Genomic DNA, 22,024 nt, shown 5'->3' with positions numbered 1-22,024 from the left:
TCGGGGTTGGCCCAGAGAGCAGCTCCAAGGTGCTGTTTAACTTGGGAGGGGGGTGTTTGTCAAAAGTCAAAGGCACGGTTGGTGGGGGTGGCCGTCGGGGTGGGGGTGGGGGTGATGGAAGAAGCTATAGGGTGGGGGACCCCCAGCAAGAGCAAAGGAGCCTGCATAGCTCACACCAGCCCCCAAACCGTGCCCCCGCTCCCCCAACTCCTAGTCTGTAAGGTTCATCCTTCCATATACAGGATGCCCGAGGATCGGCTGGCCCCTGAGTTTGGGGAGGGAAGTGGACAGACAGGGAAGGGACGCCCTGTGGGGCCAGGTGGGTGTGGACACGGCTGGTGTGGGAGGGCGCACCACGTGCGTGGCCCAGGCCGAGACAGGGCGCTGGGATGGGTCTCTCGTGGAGCTGAGCTGTGATGAGGGCAGAGCTTCGTGTGCATTTCAGTGCCCGGCCAGGTCTGGTTTTGAGGGAGCGGCCGGATGTGGGCACCAGGACTGGGTGAAGGCCGCTCTGCCGGCATACATGCAGCCGGTTTCACACTGGACAGCCCACTTAGGGGTCCTGAGCCTTCCCAATCTCTACAGGAGCCCCTCACTGGGGGCAGTTCATGAATAAGAGGAATTCACTGGACCCTGGGAAGTGGGGAAGGGGCCTTCTAGCCGGGCATCTCCCACCCTCGCTCCCTGACTGTCCGTAGGAGACCCTGACGGCCTGGCTGTGCGGTGTCCAAAGCCCCACCTCAAATCAACCCCTCACAGCACCCCCATCACAGCCCTCCACAGCCCCGCCCACTTCCCCACCCACACCCTGTAAGCCCCAACCACCACTCCACCAAGTCCCACTGCCCCGCCCAAGCCCTCTCATAGCCCCGCCCACAGACTTAAAGCCCCACCCCCTCATGGGCTACTTGAGCTCCACCATCTTACCTCCCCCATTAATAGCCCACAGTCCCACCCATAGACTCAGTGTCACCCAGTCCCAATCACAGCCCCGCCCACAGCCTTCCCATAGCCCCGCCCACAGGCGCTCACAGCCACGCCCACAGCTTTTCCCGTAGCCCCGCCCACAGGCTCTCATAGCACCGCCATAGCCCCACCCACACTCACAGCCACGCCCACAGCTTTCCCCGTATAGGAGGCCCACAGCCTCCTATAACCCCATCTCACTGTCGCACTCCTCAGTGTCCCACAGCCCCTCAAAGTCCCTCACCACACTCTCCCACAACACCTACACCCCACCCCAGGCCCCCACAGCCCCCACTGCCCTCCACCTGGTGCAGAAGGCTCGTGTGGCCTGTTTCAGCAGCCTGGTAAGGGTCAGACAGGGTGCTTCCAGCTACGGGGTCGTGGCCACCACCGGGGGGAAGAGGACACGAGGTGTGGCCTGGGTCTTCCCAGATGCATGAAAGCTGAGTATAGAAGCCCAGTCCAGCCCCAGTCCGGGTAGCTCAGTTGTTAGAACGTTGTCCCCAACGACAAGGTTGTGGGTTCAATCCCCAATCAGGGCACATACGAGAACTGCGTGCCCCCTTTCCTGGCGGACGAGCCCTGCTTTGGGGAGCAGCCAGGGGCAGTTCATGATCGCAGGAGACATAAATGGGCTCATGTCAACACCAGCTTTGTCGTTCCCCGGGATCTCCAGGACCCCCGGACTTGTTGTCCCCACAGGCTGGGCTGGCCTCTGTCGCAGTGCACTTTAGGATCAGTTCTTTTGGGGACTTTGGTGGCAGCAACAGGATGTTTTTTGGACTCTGGGTAGAGGGGTGAGGGGAGCAGGCATCTCTGGATGAGTGACAAGATGGTCCCACTGACTTCCAGAGCCCCCAACGCTGACTGGGGCTCAGGGCTGCTGCCTGAGGGACGTTCAGGTGTTCGAGGGGAGTTTTAGGGACAAGCGCTATGGGGAACCTGCTGTCACCGCCTCCTCAGGCAATTCCCTTTTTTCCTTTGGGTATAGATTTGTGAGTTTAAACTTTTGGAGGGGGGTATGAAGAGGGAGGCCTGCAGAGTGGACAGCCAGCCAGAATCTCACTCTGCAAAAGGCTCCAGGTTTGTTCCGGCCTCTTGGCCTATTATGACATACAACTGCTGCAGCTAGCTGGTCCTTCTCGGTCTCCCCGACCCCCTACCCCACACCATCGCCCCCACCCCAGAGCCCAGAACCCGTCCAAGGCGTTCCCTTGCAAAAGAATCGGCTCTGGCAAATACAATAAGGAATCATAAATTTTATTTCAAAATGTAAACGTCACTAAACATGCATACACGTTAAAACAATCAAATTTACAATTTCGTTAATTTTTTTTTTTCCTTTTTGCATAGGACATCATTACAATATAGACTCTATGCCATACAAAATACATACAAAGTTTTATCTGAGCAAGCCAAGGCCAGACTGGGAGCTGTACAACGGTAATACTTCACTGCAGTGATCCAGGGAGGATGAAATGTGGCCTTTGGAAGCGTGGTGTGGTGCTGGTTAAAAAACAACAACAAAAAAAAACAAAACAGAAAACAAAGTCCTTATGGGGAAGGGAAATAAATGACTGCTCGATGGAAATGATCTTGGACCCTGGGATTCTGCCTTGGGAGTTTGGCGAACAATTCCAGAGACACTCCATCAATGGCTTTGGAGGGGGAATGGGGTCATTTGTGCGGCGGGTCTGGGGGCAGCTGAGACCCCCGTGCATGCACCCAACACACCCACACAAGCAGTTCCCAGCCGCGTGGGAGCCACAGCAAACCCCACGCCCACGATGCACAGCTGCTCAGGGCACGGCGGCGGCACCCAGCCCTGGGGGCGTCCTCGGCACTTGGCACAGGGAGACTCTCCAGGGTGAGCCTAGGGGGGCGACATCTCCCACCAACACACCCTCAGACGGGTGGCGCTCGGACCCAGGAATAGATGCCAGTCTCCCCCCCCCCCCCAGGTGTCCGAGCCATGCTGGGAGGTGGTCCCCACCCTCCATGTAGAGGGCATGCTGGGAAGGGATTCAGTCACGTCCAGCCCAACTAGGGTGTCCCGAGTGGGAGAGACAGCCTCCCACCAGACCTGTGGGTGCTTTGCAGGCATTCATTCAACTCACATACTTGGTTTGCAAATGACTATGTGCTGCCAGTGTGACAACTGGAAGGTGCCCAGAGCCTGGGGAGCGAGATGTTCCTGTGGTCCCATCCCCATCCCCCATCCTGTTCATCTTGAAATAAAAGTAGTGAAGTTTTAAAGCTTCATGAGAAGTGGTGAGGCTGGGCGGGATCCAAGTGGAGATCATAAAAAACAATCCCATTATCACAATACTGGGGGGTCAGCAGAAACCAAGTGTGACCCCTCCCTCTGCCCTTATGGACCCCCCGAGCTCACATCTCCCCACCAAATCCAACTCTTCTAAACCAATCAGCCGACCAAACCGTGGGTGGGGAGAGAGGTCTTTTCCCTCACCGATGTTCAGGTATTATTCATCAGTAGTAAGCTGGATTGTGCATTCAAAGTCAGATACAAAATTCTCTGGAATGTGTCTGTCTGGGACAAACCTTGGAAAGCTAGCCTCGGAATCAGGAAAGCATCAAAGGACCTGGCTCTTCTCAGGACGACACCGAATTCCACCCCCCCTACCCCCACCCCCGCCCCCCACGTCGGCCCAGATTTCCCCGCCATTCGCTTGGGAAGATGTGGGCGACCTGCAAAGCACTTGTCACTGGTTGTGATGTGACCGGTCAGTCTGACCCTGTCAATCACCTAGCACTTCTGTCTTTGACTGAATGCTTTTTTTTTTTTTTTTTGAATGGGTTCAAACAAAATCAGTGCTACCCATCAGAAGTCGGGTAGCCTTATAAACACAGCCAAAACCAGGACTCGGAAATGAGGGGACGCTACTGCTCTGAGGTCGTGTTCCTGTTCAGCGGCACTCCACTCCTGCCCGCTGAGACTGAGGCCGAAGTCCCCGGGGGGCAATGCTGTGTGACCCTAGGCAGTCCACCTAGCACCTGCTTCTGGCAAGGAAGGAGGCCGGGCCCGGAGACAGGGCCGCTAAGCTTTCACTTGGGACCACAGAAAGCCACCAGACGTTTTCTGCCTGTTCCAACAAGCGGTCTGAGGGCCGGCTGTCTATCCTCACCTCTGAATCAACCCTTCGCTTGTTTGAGCTGTGGTCCCGGGCCCGGAGCTGTCTGGGGACCCCGGCGATGCTGATGTTTGCACCTTGAGGCTGCACCGTGGTAAGTACGGCACCTGTCCGGATATGTGGCCTCAGAATAAGGGGGAAGGCCTGCACCACAAGTAATGTGGGTTGGGGTACAGCTGTAGGTAGGGCACCTCCCAGACCACATGCCCACCAAGGGCATCACTGCCTGTTCATACGTGGCACCCAACGGCAGAGGACCCTGGGGCCCTTTGTGGAAGGGGCTGTGTCCCGTCGTCTTTCCAGATGGCTATAGGATGCGGTAGGCATGGGGGGAGGGGGCAGACAGCAGTTCCCTCCTGATATGGCTGAGACAAAAAGGGGCATTCTCGTCTGGGACATGAGCCCCCATGGCTGGGTCCAGGTTCCCCTGGAGGACCTTTTTTTGGGGGGGGCTCTCCCTCCCACTCAGACAAGAGTCATTTTGAGATCTCTGCCCCCTGGACCTGCAGGACCTGGTGTCCGCCACAAAATAAAGGTTCTACCTGTTATTTCTGGGAGTCCTAGGGGCTCCCCAATCACACTGAAGAGAGCAAGCATGGCCATCAACCAGAAAAAAATCAAAGACCCTGAAACAGACCCAGGCTGGGAAAACATTCTACATCTTAGAAGAAAATGCAGGCTGCTCCCAGAGGGTCCTCCATGGGGGCCTGAGTGAGGGGGGGGGCTTCCAGGCGCACCCCCCTTCTCCACGTGTTCTTCCCCACCACCCACCCCACCACCCCGTTTCCTGATGAGGATGTGCAGGGACAGGTCACTTGAAACCAGCCTGGGGTTCATGGCTTTTTCCTGCCTTTCAAGGGAAGTGGATTTTCATCCCACATGAGTCAGAGCAGTCCGCTGGCTGGAGCCCCAGGCTGGGGGAGGAGGGGTGCGCCTGGCGGGATTCCCTCCCTGTCCCCGTCCCCCACCTCCCCGGCACCGCCCAGCCAGGCCCACACCCTGCCATTAGACCAGAACCACTTTGGGGATGAAGACACGTTCATCTGCCAAAAATAGCCAACGTCTGCATATTTCTGTTTTAAGGCAATGTTACCTTTCCATCCATCTGACGGAACGGCCCTAGGTCATTTGGAGGAAAAATTAAATTAAGTGCTCTCTTTGGAAACAGCAAACACCCGCTTTCCCTCCCCCGTCCCGCCCTCACCCCCACCCCACCCCCCCCCACCCCCACCTCTAAAACAAACCAGCTCTTCATTTATTCCAAGATGACTGGGTTTAGAGTCCTTTCCTCCCTTCCTATGTGCAGCTGGACAGGTTGGAAACCGTCCCTTGCCAAACACCAGGGCAGATCACAAGGAGCCGCCTGGCTCCTCGAGGGGGGGTTGGGGGGGGACGGCACTGGGGGCCCCCCCTGGCCTGTGGGGACCCATGGAAGGTAAGCGCACCAAAGGACTTTGGAATAAAATTCCTGAACTTGGAATGTGAGTTCCTGAGACGTGAAATGTATTCAGAGTGTGGCGCGCTCTCTCTCTCTCTCTGCCTCACACAGAACTTTGGGAGGGACCCACGGGGCCTCACTTTGGAACTGGGCGTGAAGACTGCTGACCCCCCCACCCTGGCGGTGGGGAGCGCTCTTCTGCCCAGGCCTCCAGGCCCACCAAGTCCGCTCTCTCTCCCGGATCCATTGAGAACAGGCTGTCACGCAGCCAAAACAAAGCCCAGTGGCCGGGCCTGGCGGGGGGATCTGCACCCCGACCAGGGCGGGGCTGCCCCCCCCCGCTGTCCCCCCCCCCGCTGCTCCGCCCACAGCGAGGACACTATTGCCAGGCTTGGTACCTATCATGCTGCTCAGAAGCCACTACCATGCCTCTGGCCAACCCCAGCTGGCACAGCCGTTAGATATAGGCACCCAGGCCGTTACAGACAGCAGGCCACACCACCCGCAGAGTGGCTACGGACAGACGGACGGCACCCATCCCTCTGGGGCTGGCCGGAAGCGGTGGCCAGGGGCTGTGAGCACCAGCCAAGCCTGGGCCTGCGTTCTCCATGCTGCACCTCCCACCGAGAGCGGGTGGGTGGCCACAACCAAGGCACTCTGGCCCAGGAGCCCATCGACAGCTCTCTGAGGTCCCAAAGGTCATTTCTCCTCACCCACACGGGCAGCAGTCTCTGAAAGACACCCCAAGTCTGCCCCAAACCCACACCTCCAGCCCGACACAAACACGCGCGCGCACTCGCACACCGTCTTGGGGGGGCTCGTATTTACAGTCCCCCGATTCTGCACAGCGGCGCCGTTGGACGCCCGGCAGTCCGCAGAGGAGCCCGGCCACACCAACCCACCGGGGCTCACACCCCCGTGCCAGCCCAGGCCTGGCATCCAGGAGCAGCCGCCCGCCCCTCTGCCCTCCCTCCGCCACGGCAGGCTGACAGTGCGTGAGCTGGGGGGCCTCCCGGGGGGAATGGAGAACCAGGAGGGGGCGGCGGGAGGAGTCGAGGGGATGCAGGGCTCCAGGAGAAGGCTGAGATTCGCTTGTGCTGAGCCGGGCACATGGGGAAAGTGTCCCCGCAACTTTCCACCTGCTGCTCCTGCAGTGGAAACAGAACACACCTTCCCCGGACGACGACCACGGGCTGGTCCCCCGGGCCCGTGGCTCCCACGTCAGCATTCCTGGGAAGTTCCCGGTCACAACGCTCCAGCGGAGGGAGTCCTGCTGCATGTCCCTCTTGGTGAGGTGCCTGCCACCACTCAGCCGGCCACAGACACAGAGCCTGTGGCAACGCGGCCGGACAACTCGACCCACCGGTCAGACGCAGGCATCCCCACAGCAGAGAGTGGGGCCGGCAGGGAGAAGTATTGTAGCAACGTTTCGGGACGTCTCTGCAGAGAAACCCGGCGTCCCAGGCTCTGCCTTCCAGACAGAAAGCACGGTCAAGGTCCCGATGCCTTCTGCTGGGGCACCGAGTGGCAGGCATCCCTGTTCGGGGCACATACCTGGGGTAGGCTGAGGACCGCCGGGGTGGCCACGGTGCCGTCACGCTGGACATGCACGGAGCGGTGGAGCAGTGGTCTTCCAACCAGGGCCTGCACCTCTGACCCCAAGCCCCCAGGAGAGGTCAGAGAAGGGCTCCTGGAGGCAGGGACAGGGAGACGGTCCCCGGGGGGGAGGGGGTGTCCCTCTGCCCAGCTCCAGTTAAGGCATCCCTCTGACTCATTGTGTCCTGAGCCCAGCCGGCTGCTGGGGCAGAGGCTGGGCAGTGGCCGTCAGAAGAGGATGCAGGCTCCGGGCTCGGGCATCTGCCTTGGAAGCACAAGTGTCAGTGACCACGTCCACTCCCAAGTGACCGGTGGATGGACCCGCAGGCCGGACGCTGAGCTCCATCGGCATGGCCTCCCGGGGCTGTGTCCCCAGAGTGTCCCCGAGCAAGCCCGAGCGAGCCCCAGGGAAGGCTCCCCAGTGCAAATCTATATACAGAGTAAGGCTGCAGGAAGGGGGTGTGTCCTCACTGACCTCATGGAACATGTCCATCCCTGAGAAAGGGGTTTCCACACCGCTCTCACCTTTGTGGGTATATGTCCATTGTGCAATTTGTGGATGGTGTGTTTTTGTGGGGTTTTTTGAAAAAAAATTTTTTTTTTTTTTTTTTTACAAATTAAGTTTGACACCTGAGGTGAAGAAAATTGGTGGTGGTGGTGGTGGTGGGGATGTGGAATGGGGAACCGGGCTGTGATTGACTCCACGGAGTTCTGTCTCTTTTTTTCTGATTATAAAAGGAATGGACAGACTCATCGCAGAAAAGGTGAGAGCATCTCCTCCTGGCTGTCGTGGGGGAGGGGGAGAGGGAGGGAACAGGGCGCTGGGGGGGGCGGCTGTGCTGCTGCGCGGGCGCGGAGCTCAGGGCGCAGCCGGAGCTCAGGGCGCAGCGCTCAGGGCGAGCTGGCCGGGCTTATGGTCGGGCTGCTGGCGTCCGAGCGGCTGTAGTCGCTGAGCGAGCCGGTGCGCGATCCTCCGCCGCGGCGCTGCAACATGCCCGGGTGGAAGTTGGCGTGGCGGCGCGCGTGCTTGGTCAGATGGTCGCTGCGCATGAAGCGCTTGTCGCAGATGGGGCAGCTGAACTTCTTCTCGCCCGTGTGCGTGCGGTAGTGCCGCGCCAGCTCGTCCGAGCGCGCGAACTTCTTGCTGCAGTCCGGCCAGCTGCAGGCGAAGGGCCTCTCACCTGCGGGCGACATGGGGAGCACGGCGTCAGTCCTCGTGCATGCAGTCCACCCCACCCCAGGGCGGGCCCTGCCCTAGGCTCCAGACCCGCTGTTCCCCCAGCAGCACGGCGCCGCCACCCCTCGCTGCGAGCGCCCTATCGCCACCTGTGTGCCACGAAGCCATCTAGGCAAAGGAGCGCACGCCTGCGCCATCGTGCGCGCGCCTGGGGACTGAAGCACGCCTTTCCCAGTATGAAATGGAGAGTCTCAGGGGCTGTGGCCACGCCCAAGGACCCTGCTAGTGGCCCCCTCTAGGTACACTGCACGGCATGCCACCCAACAGCCTGTGCAGGGCCAGCTGTCCCCGCTCGTGGGGAGCACAGGTTCGAAGATTGGGAGGCAGCCAGGGACCCCAAGAGGGCTCAGACACCTGGGGGAGTCTAGCTAGCCCCTTGCTGGCCCCACAGGAGCCACCGTCTGAGCCCCGCACCCCTGACGGGCCTGCAAACAGACCAGGGCACCCCCTCAGCCTCTCAGCCTATAACGTGAGGCCATCTGCTCCGGCACCTTCCAGGGCCCGAGTGTCTGTGACCACAATGTGTGGTTCGGCCCAGCAGGCTCCAGCCAGAGCCTTCTGCTGCGACTTCCTCACAGAGAAGTCCCAATGTGGCCAGCAGGTGACAACCAGCAGGACAGGAAACTGCCACAGGCTCTCCTTCAGAACCGAGCAGGGTGGCAGCCCAGAACACAGAGGGGGAGGGAAGTAGCCAAGGTCAGCTCTGGTCAGGGCCCCGCCCCCTCTCTCCCATCCCTTGGCCAGAGCGAGGGACAGGCCTGCATTTACCCAGGCAGACTTGGAGTCACACAAAAGGCCACCAGCTGCTCCGGAAGAACCAGCAGGGGGGGCAGGGGGGGGACTGGCACCCCACAACACAATCCTGCTGGCCCTGGAGTGGCCACGCAGACACCCTCCCCACGCCACTCCTTGAAGCTGGGCCACCTGCGCCCGAGCAGAGGAAATCCACACCACCCACCCCGAAGGAGGCCGTCAAACTTAAACAGTATAAACAGGCAGCCAGGGAGGGCCACAGAACCACCGACTCCGGCGGAAGAAGCGCGAAGCCAGGACAGAGAAGAGCTTGTCGGCCTGTGGGTCCCTGCCGTCCTTCTGGGGGGGGGGGGGGAACGTCCCACCAAACTCTGTGCGCGGAACAGCCGGGGGAGAGACCACGGACAGGAAGCTCAAGGACACGAAGAATCGTGTTTAGAAACCGAGGCTTCTCTTCTCCCAAACAAAAATTCCACAGAAACGCTGGAACCGCACCCCAAGCAGGAACACAACAGCTCTAGGAAATAGGTCACTGTCACCGTAGTTCTCTTTTCCTAGTGACGCTGGAGTTGAGGGCTCTGTGCATAGCTGGATGTGCCGTCCTTACAAGGGTTTTACGTTTTTGGGGTGGCGGAAGGAGTGGGTGAGGGTGGAGATAAACAGGAAAAGCCAACCCTCACCTCCCAAACCTGTGCCATCGTTCCAAACAGGAGAAGCTAAATGACTGGAGTCCCAGGGGGTCGATCCTGGGGTCGCCACATGTAACAGAAGGCAGTTAGTAAGAGAGTAGAAGAAAGAAAAGGGGGAGGGGAGAACCCAGAGGGGGAGGAAATTAGGGAAGAAACAACAGAACAGTATGGAGCAGACTAAACAAAGAGAAAGGAGCCAGGGGGGACTCCCAGGGCTGGGCAAGGCTTTGAGCACCTCTGTCTCATCACCTCAGAGAGAGAGAGAGAGAGAGAGAGAGAGAGAGAGAAGAAACACCAAGTCCTCCCTGAAGGAAGGAGGCTGCACAGACACCCAGGCTTTTCCTGAGTCACCGTGGACAACAACAGGAACAGGCCTTTCCAAGCTAACTTCTCGTGCTCCAGGAAAAACGAGAAAACAAAACAAAAATCTCTCTTCTCTCTAATATGGAAAAAAAAAAGTCTTAAAAAAAGTTTTAGACATTAACAGCGACCTGGAACGCTGAGGTCGCCGGTTGGAAACCCCAGTGGGCTTGCCTGGTCAAGGCACAGAGAGGGGAGGTGATGCTTCCTGCTCCTCCCCCCTTCTCTCTAAAATGAATAAATACGGTCTTTAAAAAAAAAATTAGACAAAACCCACAACAAGAAACCAGGGGAGTGAGAGGACAGTGGCAGGGAGACAAAGCAGGGACTTGCAGAGGCCACCGGGGCAGAGGGCCAAGGACACCCAGGAACAGGGTTCCGAGAAGCGCGAGTCCTCTGCACCAGAGAGAATGACCATGAGGCTGAGTATTTCCAGGACACAGAGAAGGCACATACTATTCCTTAGTGGGGGGGAGGGAGGGGAATAGAGGCAATTAAAAACTCCAGGAAAAACAGAGAACACTGTGGTCTATGAAGCGAACGACAGTACCACCTACTTACTACAATGAGCCCTCAGGGAAGAGGTCTGAGCCAGGCTCTGTTCTAGGGGCCTTTGGTATGTTTTGTTTTGTTGTTTTTTTCATTGTTACTAGTTTTATTATTCCTCACACAACCCCCGTGAGGAGACCCAAGGGAAAGGTAATGTCAGCACAGGCTCTGGCTTCCGGAAGGAATCTTACTGAACAGTCATGGTCACATGAGCTCCAGCCCTAGTTGTCAGTGTTCAGAATCCATCTTAGGGATGGAGCCCTTACGGACGAACCCATGTTCCCAGCAGAGAACGAGGTTAAGGGAAAAGTAAGAACACACACACACACACACACACACACACACACACAGGTAGTAGTGGAAGGAAATCTCTAAACGAGGTGAACATTACGAGGATAATCAACAAGAGAATTAATTAAAATAGTAATACCTCCATCGATTCAGGAGGTCAAGGGAAGAGGTAGGAACATTTAGTTTGGTGACGGCTGTAACCACCACCAAGGCAACAAAAATCAGAGCCGTGTTGGTCTCTTGGGAGTAAGGCTGGATTGAGAAGATTTTTTTTTGGTTGTTGTTATAAACTCTTCTGGGTTATGTGTATTTTAAAAAATAATAATGGCATATACTTCTTTGATAACAAGAACAAGGAATGTTTAAATAGAATCCTTTAACTATCCGGCCGTAGTTTCCCAAACCATGCTCAAAGAAACGTCGGAACCGAATCAACAGCTAATGGGTGGGGGGGATGGGGTGGGGAAGAATCTTGTCGTCAAAAAAATGTTTTGAGAAATGCCGCGGACTCCTTCTACTCTCGGAGGGTCACAGCAGAGACACTGGTCTGTCATCGTGCTGGGAACAGCCGGCCAGCACTCCAACAAGGGTTTTGTGTCCTGCGACCGGGTGGCGAGCTCAAGAGTTTGGTGCTCTGACAGGTGAGGCTCAGACCCCGTGTCCATGGTGGATTGAAAGTATAGCCTCAGACAGGTGCCTCCTCATTGTCCACAGTGGTCTAAAAAGTGTCCCCCTTCCCCCAAGAGACCCATCCAAGTCCTGATCCATGAAACTCCGCAATCTGTCCTTATGTGAGAAGAGGGTCTTCGCAGATAACATTAAGGTAAGGCTCTTGAGACGAGCTCACAAGTGTCCTTAGAATGACTATACTGACCATCCTTGAGATGAGGGAGAGCCCTTGGTGCTGGGCCCGGCGCACACCCGACGTTACTTATTACTCACGCTCTTATCCCTTCCGCTCACCCCCGGGGTCTTCTTAGCTTTGGAGAACGGGAATCACCCAAGTTCAGACACACCTTTGCTTCCTAATAAGCCTGGGCGGGCCCTCACTGGGGGCTTACCCTTTTCTTGGGGGTCCTTCAGCGTACCCCACACCAGAAGGCACAGGAGGTGGGTGTTAGTCATAGTCAGGCTTACGTGGTGGTGGGTGGAGGTGGGCTGGGGCCGGGCTGGCGTGCGTGGGAGGCGGGGAAAGCCCAGTGTCACCACATGACCAGCACACAGCCAGCGGTGGCCTGTGCAGGCATCAGCAGCTCAACGCTTTTTATTGAGCACGAAAGGGCCTATTGGTGCCTGGCCCTGGGGACACAGCTGTGATGCAGACAGGGTCCTCCCTGCTCCATCTGCTATATATATATATATATATAATATATATATAAAATATATACATTATACACACACACACACACACACACACACACACGCACACCCTGTCTGCCCATTCCAGGAGGGGAGACGGCCAATGAACTGGCCCATAAACAGACAGGTAAAACATTTAGGAGTTATGATCCGAGCTGGCACAAAGCAACACCGGAGTCCGGCGGGACTGACCTGGGTGAATGGTGACAATTCAAGTGGCAGCCAGGAAACTCAGGAACAGGTTGGGGAAAGGCCACCTGGGCTGGGGACAGTGTCCACCCAACTCACCCCCCCCCGCCCCCCACAGCGAGCTTCTCACACTTGCTGGAAGGTACCCAGAGCATTTGTTTACAAAGCTTGGGATTCTAGATAGATTATTGTTAGAGCTCAAAGCTGAAAACAATTTAAACTCAAGAGCGTGCGTGCTCCAGTCGCTGGCAGAGGGAGGGGTCAATGTCATCATCGCCCATCATGGAACCCAACCTCTGGAATATCAATGAGGAAGAAGGACCGATGACATTATTATTATTATATTACTATTATTATGACAACAGGTTTCCCTTCCTGGCCCCAGGGAAAGGTTCTCAGTTACCTACAGGGTTCCCTGGGCCTGGCCCCAGGGTGCAGGGCAGAATTAGGGGGGAGGGGTGGAAGTGGTGAGGCCAGCAGGTCCAGGCCCCACTGGACTCAACAGCTTCCTTCTTGCGGGGAGGCCCACATTCTGCACAGGCCTCCTGCTGCGCATGTGACAGGGAGATAGCAGCTGTCCCAGGGGACAGCTCCAAGGAGGTGGCTCGCTCAGCAGGCTCTCGAATTCCAGAACCCCCGAAGGGAGCCCCGCCCTCCCGCCCCAAGCCTGGGATAACTCCACTCCCTTCCGACTGCCCTGCTCTCAGAAGCGCGGGTTGTGTGGGGGAGGGGGAGGGGGAGGAGGTGGGGAGGCGGGTGAGAGGAAGGGGCCCACGTCCTGTCTTGCGGGGCGCTGGCTGGGTGCACAGGGAAGGGGGGAGGGGTGGAGAAGGCCGCCGGAGTCTGGAAGCAGAGGCGGGGCTGCGGGGCAGGGGCGACTGGCCTGGGACGTTCTGGGCCCTGAGAGCCCAGTTGCAGGGCGCACGGAGCGGGGGACGGCTGGGGGCGGAGCGCGCGCAGGGCAGGGGAGCGAGCTGGGGGCCTCGGTGGCAGCGGGCCCAGGGCGCCGGGCGGGGCGGGGTTGCATAAATGTCCCGGGCGACCTGGTGAGGCGGCTGAGAGCGATTGCCTCATCTTATCAGGGAACAGGGCGTCCCAGGCACTCTCTTGCCCAAGCTGCAGGCCCGGGTGGGACGGCGTGTTCCCTCCGAGGAGCCCAGAGGGCCGGGCTGGGAGCCCCTCCGCGCCACCAGGCCGGGCTCTGCCCCCCACCACGCCCTCCCGGCACCCACAGGTGCAGTGGGGCTCCGCCTGCGCGCAGCTTCCGGTGCAAACCCGAGCCTTCTCCTTGGGGAGACCCCTCCCACGCTGCTCGCCCGTCTAAAGGGCGTGCGCCCAGTGACTACAATCGCTCCTTCCAGCCTGGCCACGCGAGCGGCCCCCACGGATGAGTGGGCCCCTCCTGGGCTCGGGCAGCACCTGCAGGAACCACCGCTGTGGTTCTGTTTCTCTCTGGGAATCCCTTGGGGGCTTTTTAAATTGATTTGAAAGAAAGAGAGGAAGGGAGAAAACCAGAACCATCGATTTGTTGTTCCACTTCTTGACTCATACTCGTCAGTTGAGTCTTTTAGGTGCCTGGACCTGGGATCGAACCTTCAACTTTGGCGTAGGGGGATGATGCTCTAACCACTGAGACACCGGAGCCTTTTCTTTTCTTTTTTTGCCAGAACTGTCTGCAGACCTTGGCTGCCAGGGGAAAGCCAGGAGACTGCCTGCCCCTCTGTGGGAGGGAGGGAGGGAGGGGATGCATCTCTGCCCTGCCCCCTCCTCCCTCCTCCCCCCCACTCCTCCTCCCCCCCAGAGAACAGCAAATGGATCCATCAACTTAACGGGGGCACCCAGGATCACAGGAGCAGACCTCAGGGAGCAGAGGGGAGGGGGCTGGCTGTGTGTGGGGGTGGAGGTGACGGTGAGGGGCGGGGCCGCTCATGTCCGAGGGAGGCGCAGGAAGAGGCCTCGAAGAAACAGGCTTCTCTGGGCTCCCAGGCCCCAGCGCCCAGGCCCTGGCCACTCACAGCCAGCCACGGGGCTGCCCTTCATCCACAGGAGCTCTGATGGGTGGTCGCTGGCACGGCGGGGTGGGGGCAGCACTCTCATCTTCCATCCTCAGGGCGGCCATGTCCTTTCCTCCAGGGAGTCCCGGGGCAGCTGGGCAGATGGCCAACCACTGAGGCCCTTCCCCAGCCAGCCTCCAGGGAAACCCAGGCCAACAGCTGCGTGAGGGTCCGCAGAGAGGCCCGTCCTCTGGTGGGGAGAGGACTTTCCTACCCCTTTCTGAGAGGCTGTTTGCCTGCCCTACCCGTCACCAAAAATGCTGGTGGCTTAGAGACCTCCATGGGACCAAGGCATGTCTCCTACCATCATGCAGGTGAGGCCCAGGGGACAAGGGAGCAGAGACCCCCACCTGGGGCCTAGAATTTGGCCTGCAGCATGGGGAAGCCCCCGCTGTAGTCAGCCCCTGTCCCCACTCACTCGTGCATATGGCCTCAGGGGTTCTCATCTCCCGTGTCTGCCTGTGGCTGTGAAATTTAATGAGAGAACACACGTGCTCCTGGGAGATGCGGTTACCACCCGTGGGGCTTCCGGGCCCTGCGTGCGCGCGCCAGCTGGTGGCCGCGGCCTCGCAGGGAACCGCGGGTACACCGTCTCGCCCCATGCCAGGCTGTGCTCCTCTTCCCCAAAACCTCCTGGGGTCCTGGCACCCCTTGCCCGATCTGCGGTTGTAGGTGCCTGAGTGTCACTGACCACTCCTCACCCTCCTGCACAACCCAGAGCTGGTGGGACATGAAGGAAGGGGACTCTGGGCCAGAGACTGACTGCTCCACAGTCCTCACAACCTCGGAGCGCGATTCAACCCTAACCCCACCTCCCTGCCCCCTGTGTGTCTCCTCCTGTCCACAGTGGGCACAAGTGTCACTTCTGGAAGCAGCGTGTCTGTGGTCATGCCCTTGGTTTGGGGAATAGGGCAGCTTGACCTAACCCTCACACAGCGAAGTCAACACACAGAAATACCCAGGAAAACTCTGAAAAAGAACGGGGTCTGTGTGTGTGGGAGGGTGTACTGAGACACCAGAACTAGGTCCTTAAAGTGACACCTTGCCCCTGCAGGGGAGGGAGGAGAGGGTTCCTTCCAGTGGGAGAAATTCACAAATAGCTATAAAGGCTCATCTACCTTCCTAGGCGTCCCCAGGGCAGGGTGCCAGGGCTCAGGAGCGCTCGGGTCACGCTGCCAATCCTCTGGCTGGAGGGTGCTTTCAACTTAAAACAGGGGTCCCCAAACTTTTTACACAGGGGGCCAGTTCACTGTCCCTCAGACCATTGGAGGGCCGGACTATAAAAAAAACTATGAACAAATCCCTATGCACACTGCACAGATCTTATTTTAAAGTAAAAAAACAAAACAAAACGGGAACAAATACAATATTTAAAATAAAGAACAAGTAAATTTAAATCAACCAACTGACCACTATTTCAATGGGAACTATGCTCCTCTCACTGACCACCAATGAAAGAGGTGCCCCTTCCGGAAGTGCGGTGGGGGCTGGATAAATGACCTCAGGGGCCGCATGGGGCCCGCGGGCCGTAGTTTGGGGACCCCTGACTTAAAAGATACAGAGAAGAATTTGGACAGCGGTGGCCCAGGGTTGTAATTATGTTGCTCCGGGCCCCTTTAGTATCTCCCCCCCCCCCCCCCCCCCGTCATAAAAATGGCTCCGTCCACCCTCACATGACTCTGCTGAGAACCAGCCCGGGTGGGTGGGACGGGCGGGCGGGCGTGGGCTGCAGGCCCCTCCTCCCCAGGTGAGCTCCTCCAGCTGTCACTGGGGGCCAATGGGGAGGTCCACAGAGACTCCCAGAGAGACCCCCAGGCTGCTGCCCCCGTAGGACCGCCCCCACCGTCCCCTCCTCAAGGAAACAACCCTCTTCAAGGTCAGCCGGGGCCCCTGGGAGAGAGCAGGGCGCAGCGCTAACGGACTCCCTGCCTGCTGCCACCTGCCACGTGCCACCCAGGGCACCCTGGCTCTCTGGGCCACTGAAGGAGGGGCCCTCTCCGCAGAGCCTTTGGCAACCATCTGTCCCAATTCCGCTTCCTGTGTCCTCCCCGCCCTGTCCCCCACCCCCCAGTCCTCATTTCCTCCTCCTGTCCTCTGCCCGCCGCCTCCTGGGCCTCCTGGGCCTCCTGGGCCTCCTGGGTGGGCCTTGTCGGCAGGATCTGGCTCAGCCACGGCACAGACGTCTGCGGACACAGGGCGTCACGCGTGTGCCGCTTTGAATGCGACATGCGTGCAAGCTCCGTTTGGCTCTGTTTGACCCTAAGGGGTGGGGGTGGGTTGAAAGGCCACATGCCCACCGCAGCTGGGCTTCCAGGCTTCACGGGGAAGGAAGACCCTCTCTGCACCTGGGACAGGGACCTGCTGGGACAGGGACCTGCTGGGACAGGGACTGCTGGGACGAGCTCCCAAGCTGACCTCAGCCACTAAAACCAGACGACAGGCGCCAAGGAGGCCGAGGCCCCGTGTCACAGCCAAGGGCTCCGAGGACCAGCACACCCCAGGCTGAGACACACCACCCCCAGCACGCCCCACGAGCCCCCCATGGGGCAACCTGGCACCCCTGTTTCCCCAGGAAGGGCCAGCAGCTCCCCCATTCGGTCAGGCTGTGCCCGCAGGGGCCTGGGCAGGCAGTCACCGGTCCCCTGTGGCCACCCAGGGCCTGGATGGCCCTTTTCCCAGAGGCCCGGCATTTGAGAAGGGCCGGGCGCCCCCAAGGCAGCGCACTGGAAACCAGGGTGCTGAGAGGCAGCCCCAGGGGAGGGCCCTCGCTGGAGGCCCAGCACCTACAACCCAGAGGTAGCCCTTGCTGGAGGCCCAGGACCTACAACCCGGCCCTGTTCCAGGTGCACAGAGCTGTCACGGGCTTCGAAACGGAGAATGTAGCAGACACGACCTCCTTTCAGAGTTGGCTTCCTGAAGCAAGTCCACAGGAATAAAAATGAGCAAATCCTGTAGCTGCCCTGTCCTCCTAAGATGTCTCCGGTCTTTCAGGAAGCCACATCCTGCCCCCGCCCCCCAGGACCCCACGGCGGGGGTGGGGGACTCCGAGGTCCTTGCTGTCTCCCCCAAGGTCTCTGGAACCACACGTCATGTGTTGGGTGGGGCAGGCAGACAAGAGGAAGATGAGCGTGGAAGCTCACTGTCTCTGTCTAATGTCCTCTGAAGCCCTGGCTGGGAGCTCGGGTGGTGAGAGCACCCTCCCAATGCACCAAGGTTGCAGGTTCAATCCCCGCTCAGAACACATACAAGAATCAACCGATAATGCATAAATACACGGAACAACAAATCGATGTTTCTCTCTCTCTCTCTCTCTCTCAAATCAACAAATAAAAAAATTAAAAATATAGATCCCCTGTAAGCCACAGATAGGGACCCACTTCTAAGCAGTCCCGCTCACATGAGCCACAAGAAAGCAGGCTTCCACGTGGCCGAGCCCCTGTCCCCACGCACACAGGAAACGTGCGAGCTACGACAGCAGGGAGGCGGCGCGGCCTCGATCTCGGGGAAGACGGGTCCAGCCAGAGCGTCTTGTCAGCCTTTCCATTCTTCGAGAAAAATGCCCAACACCGTCTCACAGAGCTGCACGTGTGCATGATGTGTCGATGTCATGGAACCCTGTTATTGTGAAATAGTAAAGGCCTCCCCCCCCGCCCCCACCAGAGACCCCAGCTCACAAGCTGGGCTTCCTGCTGTGGCACCCGGCACCTCTGACCTCCGGTGACAAAGCAGCACTGATGTACCCGCATGGGGACACCTGCCTGGAAAGGTCGGGAGGACCGCATGCTGGGAATCTCAGAGAGGTGTTTCCCTCTCTTTTGAGCATTGTCCCAGAGCGCCGAGGTCACAGGTTTGATCCTGGGGTCCCTGGCTGAATCCCAAGGTTGCTGGTTCAAGCCCAAGTCAGGACACATATGAGAATCAATCAACAGCACAACTAAGTGGAACAATGAGTTGATTCTTCTCTCTCTCTCTCTCTCTCTCTCTCTCAAAAATCAATGGGGGGGGGGAAAAAGCCAGAATGGCCTCATGTGAACTGAACCCACAGAACAGATGTTCCCATTTCTTCCCCCCTTTTCTGACGGTCACACTCCTAACTGCCTCCAAGGGGCTCCAGGGGTGTTCTCCCTGAGCCCAGTGGAGCGGCCACATCAAGCCCTGACCCCCTTTCCTTCGCAATCTCGAGAGGAGCGACAGGCCCTGTGCCTCAGGAGCCAGCACGCCCTCCACGGCCCCATTCCGGGGATCCGTGAGCCCCGTGCGCAGCCCCGGCAGCTGCCCGCAGCCTGGGGATGATGTTTCAGTTGGTATTTTCAGATATTTTTTTTTTTCTTCTCAAACACCAAGGGGAGACAAGGACGCAAGTTGGGAACCCATGATTCAAGATCCAGGTTTATTGCGCTTGATCAAAACATTCTTCGTGTGAAGTGGATCAAAAGCTAAGGGGTGCCCTGGCCGGCTGGCTCAGCGGTAGAGCGTCGGCCTGGCGTGCGGGGGACCCGGGTTTGATTCCCGGCCAGGGCACACAGGAGAAGCGCCCATTTGCTTCTCCACCCCCACCCCCCCGCTTCCTCTCTGTCTCTCTCTTCCCCTCCCGCAGCCAAAGGCTCCACTGGAGCAAAAGATGGCCCGGGCACTGGGGATGGCTCCTTGGCCTCTGCCCCAGGCACTAGAGTGGCTCTGGTCACGGCGGAGCGACACCCCAGAGGGGCAGAGCATCGCCCCTGGTGGGCGTGCCGGGTGGATCCTGGTCGGGTGCATGCGGGAGTCTGTCTGACTGTCTCTCCCCGTTTCCAGCTTCAGAAAAATACAAAAAAAAAAAAAAAAAAAAAGCTAAGGGGACTCGCATCCAGGCTGTACAAAAGGACTCTCCCATCTCCGCAAGAGGCAGACACCTGATTTGAATCATGAGAGCGAGGTCTGAAGTCAGCCCGAGAAGACAGTCACGCAGACGGCGAACACCTCTGGGCGAAGCCGTCCGGCATCCTTTGGGTTTAAAGCAGAACAACAAGGTGCACTATCCACCCTGATGAGAGCGGCTAAAATCCCAAAAGCTGAGAATACTAAGTGTTGGTAGAGCAACGGGAACATTCGTTCACTGCTGGTGAGCGCCCCGCTGTGCTATCATTTGATAAGATACTCTAGCAGGTCCTTATCACATGAAACACAGACTCACTGTCCGGCCCAGCAGTCCCAGACATAGCCGCTCCACCTGCTGAGTGGGAGGGCCACCTGCGAATGTCTGTAGCGGCTTTGTTCTCAATCAGCCAGACCTGGCAGTAAGCACCGTACAGAGGTGAACGGATAAACAAATTGTGGTGTGTCCGTCCAGTGGAGTAGGATTCCATGACAAGAAAGGAAGGCGCTATAGATTCTCACAACACCTGCATATCCGTGAGCCTTGAATGCACTTTGCCAGGTCAGAGAAGCTGGACCCACGCCTATAGGGTGCACGACTATTCACAGGACATTCTGCTCATGCAGACAGATAACGCAGCAGGGGTGTGGGGTGGGCGTTAGGTGCTGGAGGATCAGGGAGGGAGTGGTTGACCGCAGAGAGGAATGTTTTTGACAAGGGACTGTTCTGCCTTGGTCCCAGGGTAGCGGATACAAGAGGCTCTGAGTTTGTCCAAACCCAGAGAACCGTACATCACAGAGAGCGCAATGTGACGTAGACGAATCTTGAACACGTCAAGGAGGTTGGGGGATCCCAGGATGGAATGCAGACACGACGTCTCGGGTGGGGACAGGGGAAAGGGGTTGATCTAACTAATTTGGGACAACCACGTTTTGACTGGAAACAGACTCCAGACCAAAGCGACCGTGTCCTGGTTTCTCACGGGAGCGGGAGGGTCAACAAATAGAAAACTCCTTCGCATGTGCTCCGGGCTGGACCAAGCGGTGGGAGCACTCGATGGCGGGAGGGACTGTCCCTGTTGGAGAAGGAGGTTACAGACCAGCAAGGGCACGGGAACAAGTCCCTCCTGTCGGGCTGCTCCAGAGAACGAGACACCCTGTGACCTCACGCTCAGTTCGGGGGGAGGGAGGGCGCAGAGGGGAGAAGGGACGTGTGCACACACAGGCTAGGACACGCATGCACACACACACAGTTCCTGGCTCTGTCCCCCGGGAGGGGGTTAGAAGCAGCTATACCGCCCAGGAGTTCTCTCGACACCCAGACCTAAACATTCCTCTTTGTTTTTTTTTTTTATTTTTTTTATTTTACTTATTGATTTTACGGGGGGGGGGGAGAGAACAAGAAGTATCAAGTCATAATTGCTTCACTTTCAGGTGTTCATTGATTGCTTGTTGTATGTGCCTTGACCGGGCAAGCCCAGGGTTTTGAACCGGCGACCTCAGCATTTCCAAGTCAATGCTCTATCCACCGCACCACCCCAGGTCAGGCTCCTCTTTGTCTCTAAATACCCTGTTGCAATAAAAGGAAACAGGGCTCCCCAGAGAAACGGCTGATTCTAGAACTAGAGGGCAAAACCCCCCAAACGATGGGGAGGCGGGAGGTGTCGACGGACCACCGGAGCCAACCTCACAGACTCCTCGGCCAAGGTGGGGCTGTCTGAGCAACAAAATAAAAGTCAGTGATAAGTCCCATGTATATTCTCCCACGGATATGAGGGGATGAGGAGGGAACTTCATCTCGGTGGTATCTTTAAAAAAAAAAAAAAAAAAGTCATAAAACTAGCCTAACCATGAAAAAACAAAACAAAACTGCAAACGGAAGGACATTCTACGAAACGGTCGAGGTCGAGGAAAACGAAGCCCGAGGAACTGACACAGCCGAGAAGAGACTCGGTGACACAGCCGAGAAGAGACTCGGTGACACAGCCGAGAAGAGACTCGGTGAGAAGACACGACAGCGGTTCTGACCATAAACGACAGAAAGCCCGTTTCACTCCCATTCTGTGGTCACCACAGCCGTGGCCAGGCAGCTAATCTCCAAGAGTCATCAATCGATACTTCTTAGCTCGTGCACGTGGCCAAGACGGCCTCGCCGGCTGGGAAATGTTTACATGACTTCTAAGGTTCCTCGAATGCCTTGGGAGCCCCGGCTCACGCCGTGGTCGCCTTTGCCAGCTGGACATTTCTCTCCATGACTGCCCACCTGGAGGACCAATGCGTAGGAGCCGCCTGGTGACTGTGGCAGGAACAGCTAGGCGCCCACGGGCCCCTGCGCCCATGCTCCGCGCCTTCTTTGCCCGGAGAACGCGACTTCAGTTGGCAGTAGCCATGCCCAAGGCGATAGTGCTCCCTCTCTCCTTGACTCCCTTGCAGCTAGGATGGGCTTCTGTGAACGGATTCTGGCCCATGAGTTCCGGAGAAGCTGCTGGGCGCATTTTCACGAGAGAGAGAGAGCCAGGTGCCCACTGCCCTTCTCC

The 22,024-nt window shown here is 58.1% G+C and overlaps 1 protein-coding gene across 1 annotated transcript in view; it reads right to left on the bottom strand.

Annotated features, from left to right (window-relative positions):
- Positions 1–7,818: 7,818 nt before the first annotated feature.
- Positions 7,819–22,024, bottom strand: part of KLF13 (KLF transcription factor 13) — a 40,125-nt gene continuing 25,919 nt past the window's right edge. Inside the window, exon 2 of the mRNA XM_066240217.1 lies at positions 7,819–8,333. Coding sequence (XP_066096314.1) covers positions 8,044–8,333 — 290 coding nt within the window. The 3' untranslated portion in view covers positions 7,819–8,043. The remainder of the gene's footprint in view (positions 8,334–22,024) is intronic.

The sequence above is a fragment of the Saccopteryx bilineata genome, chromosome 7, assembly GCF_036850765.1.
Source record: "Saccopteryx bilineata isolate mSacBil1 chromosome 7, mSacBil1_pri_phased_curated, whole genome shotgun sequence".
NCBI classification, from domain to species: Eukaryota; Metazoa; Chordata; class Mammalia; order Chiroptera; family Emballonuridae; genus Saccopteryx; species Saccopteryx bilineata.
This window is presented reverse-complemented; position numbering and strand designations above follow the sequence as displayed.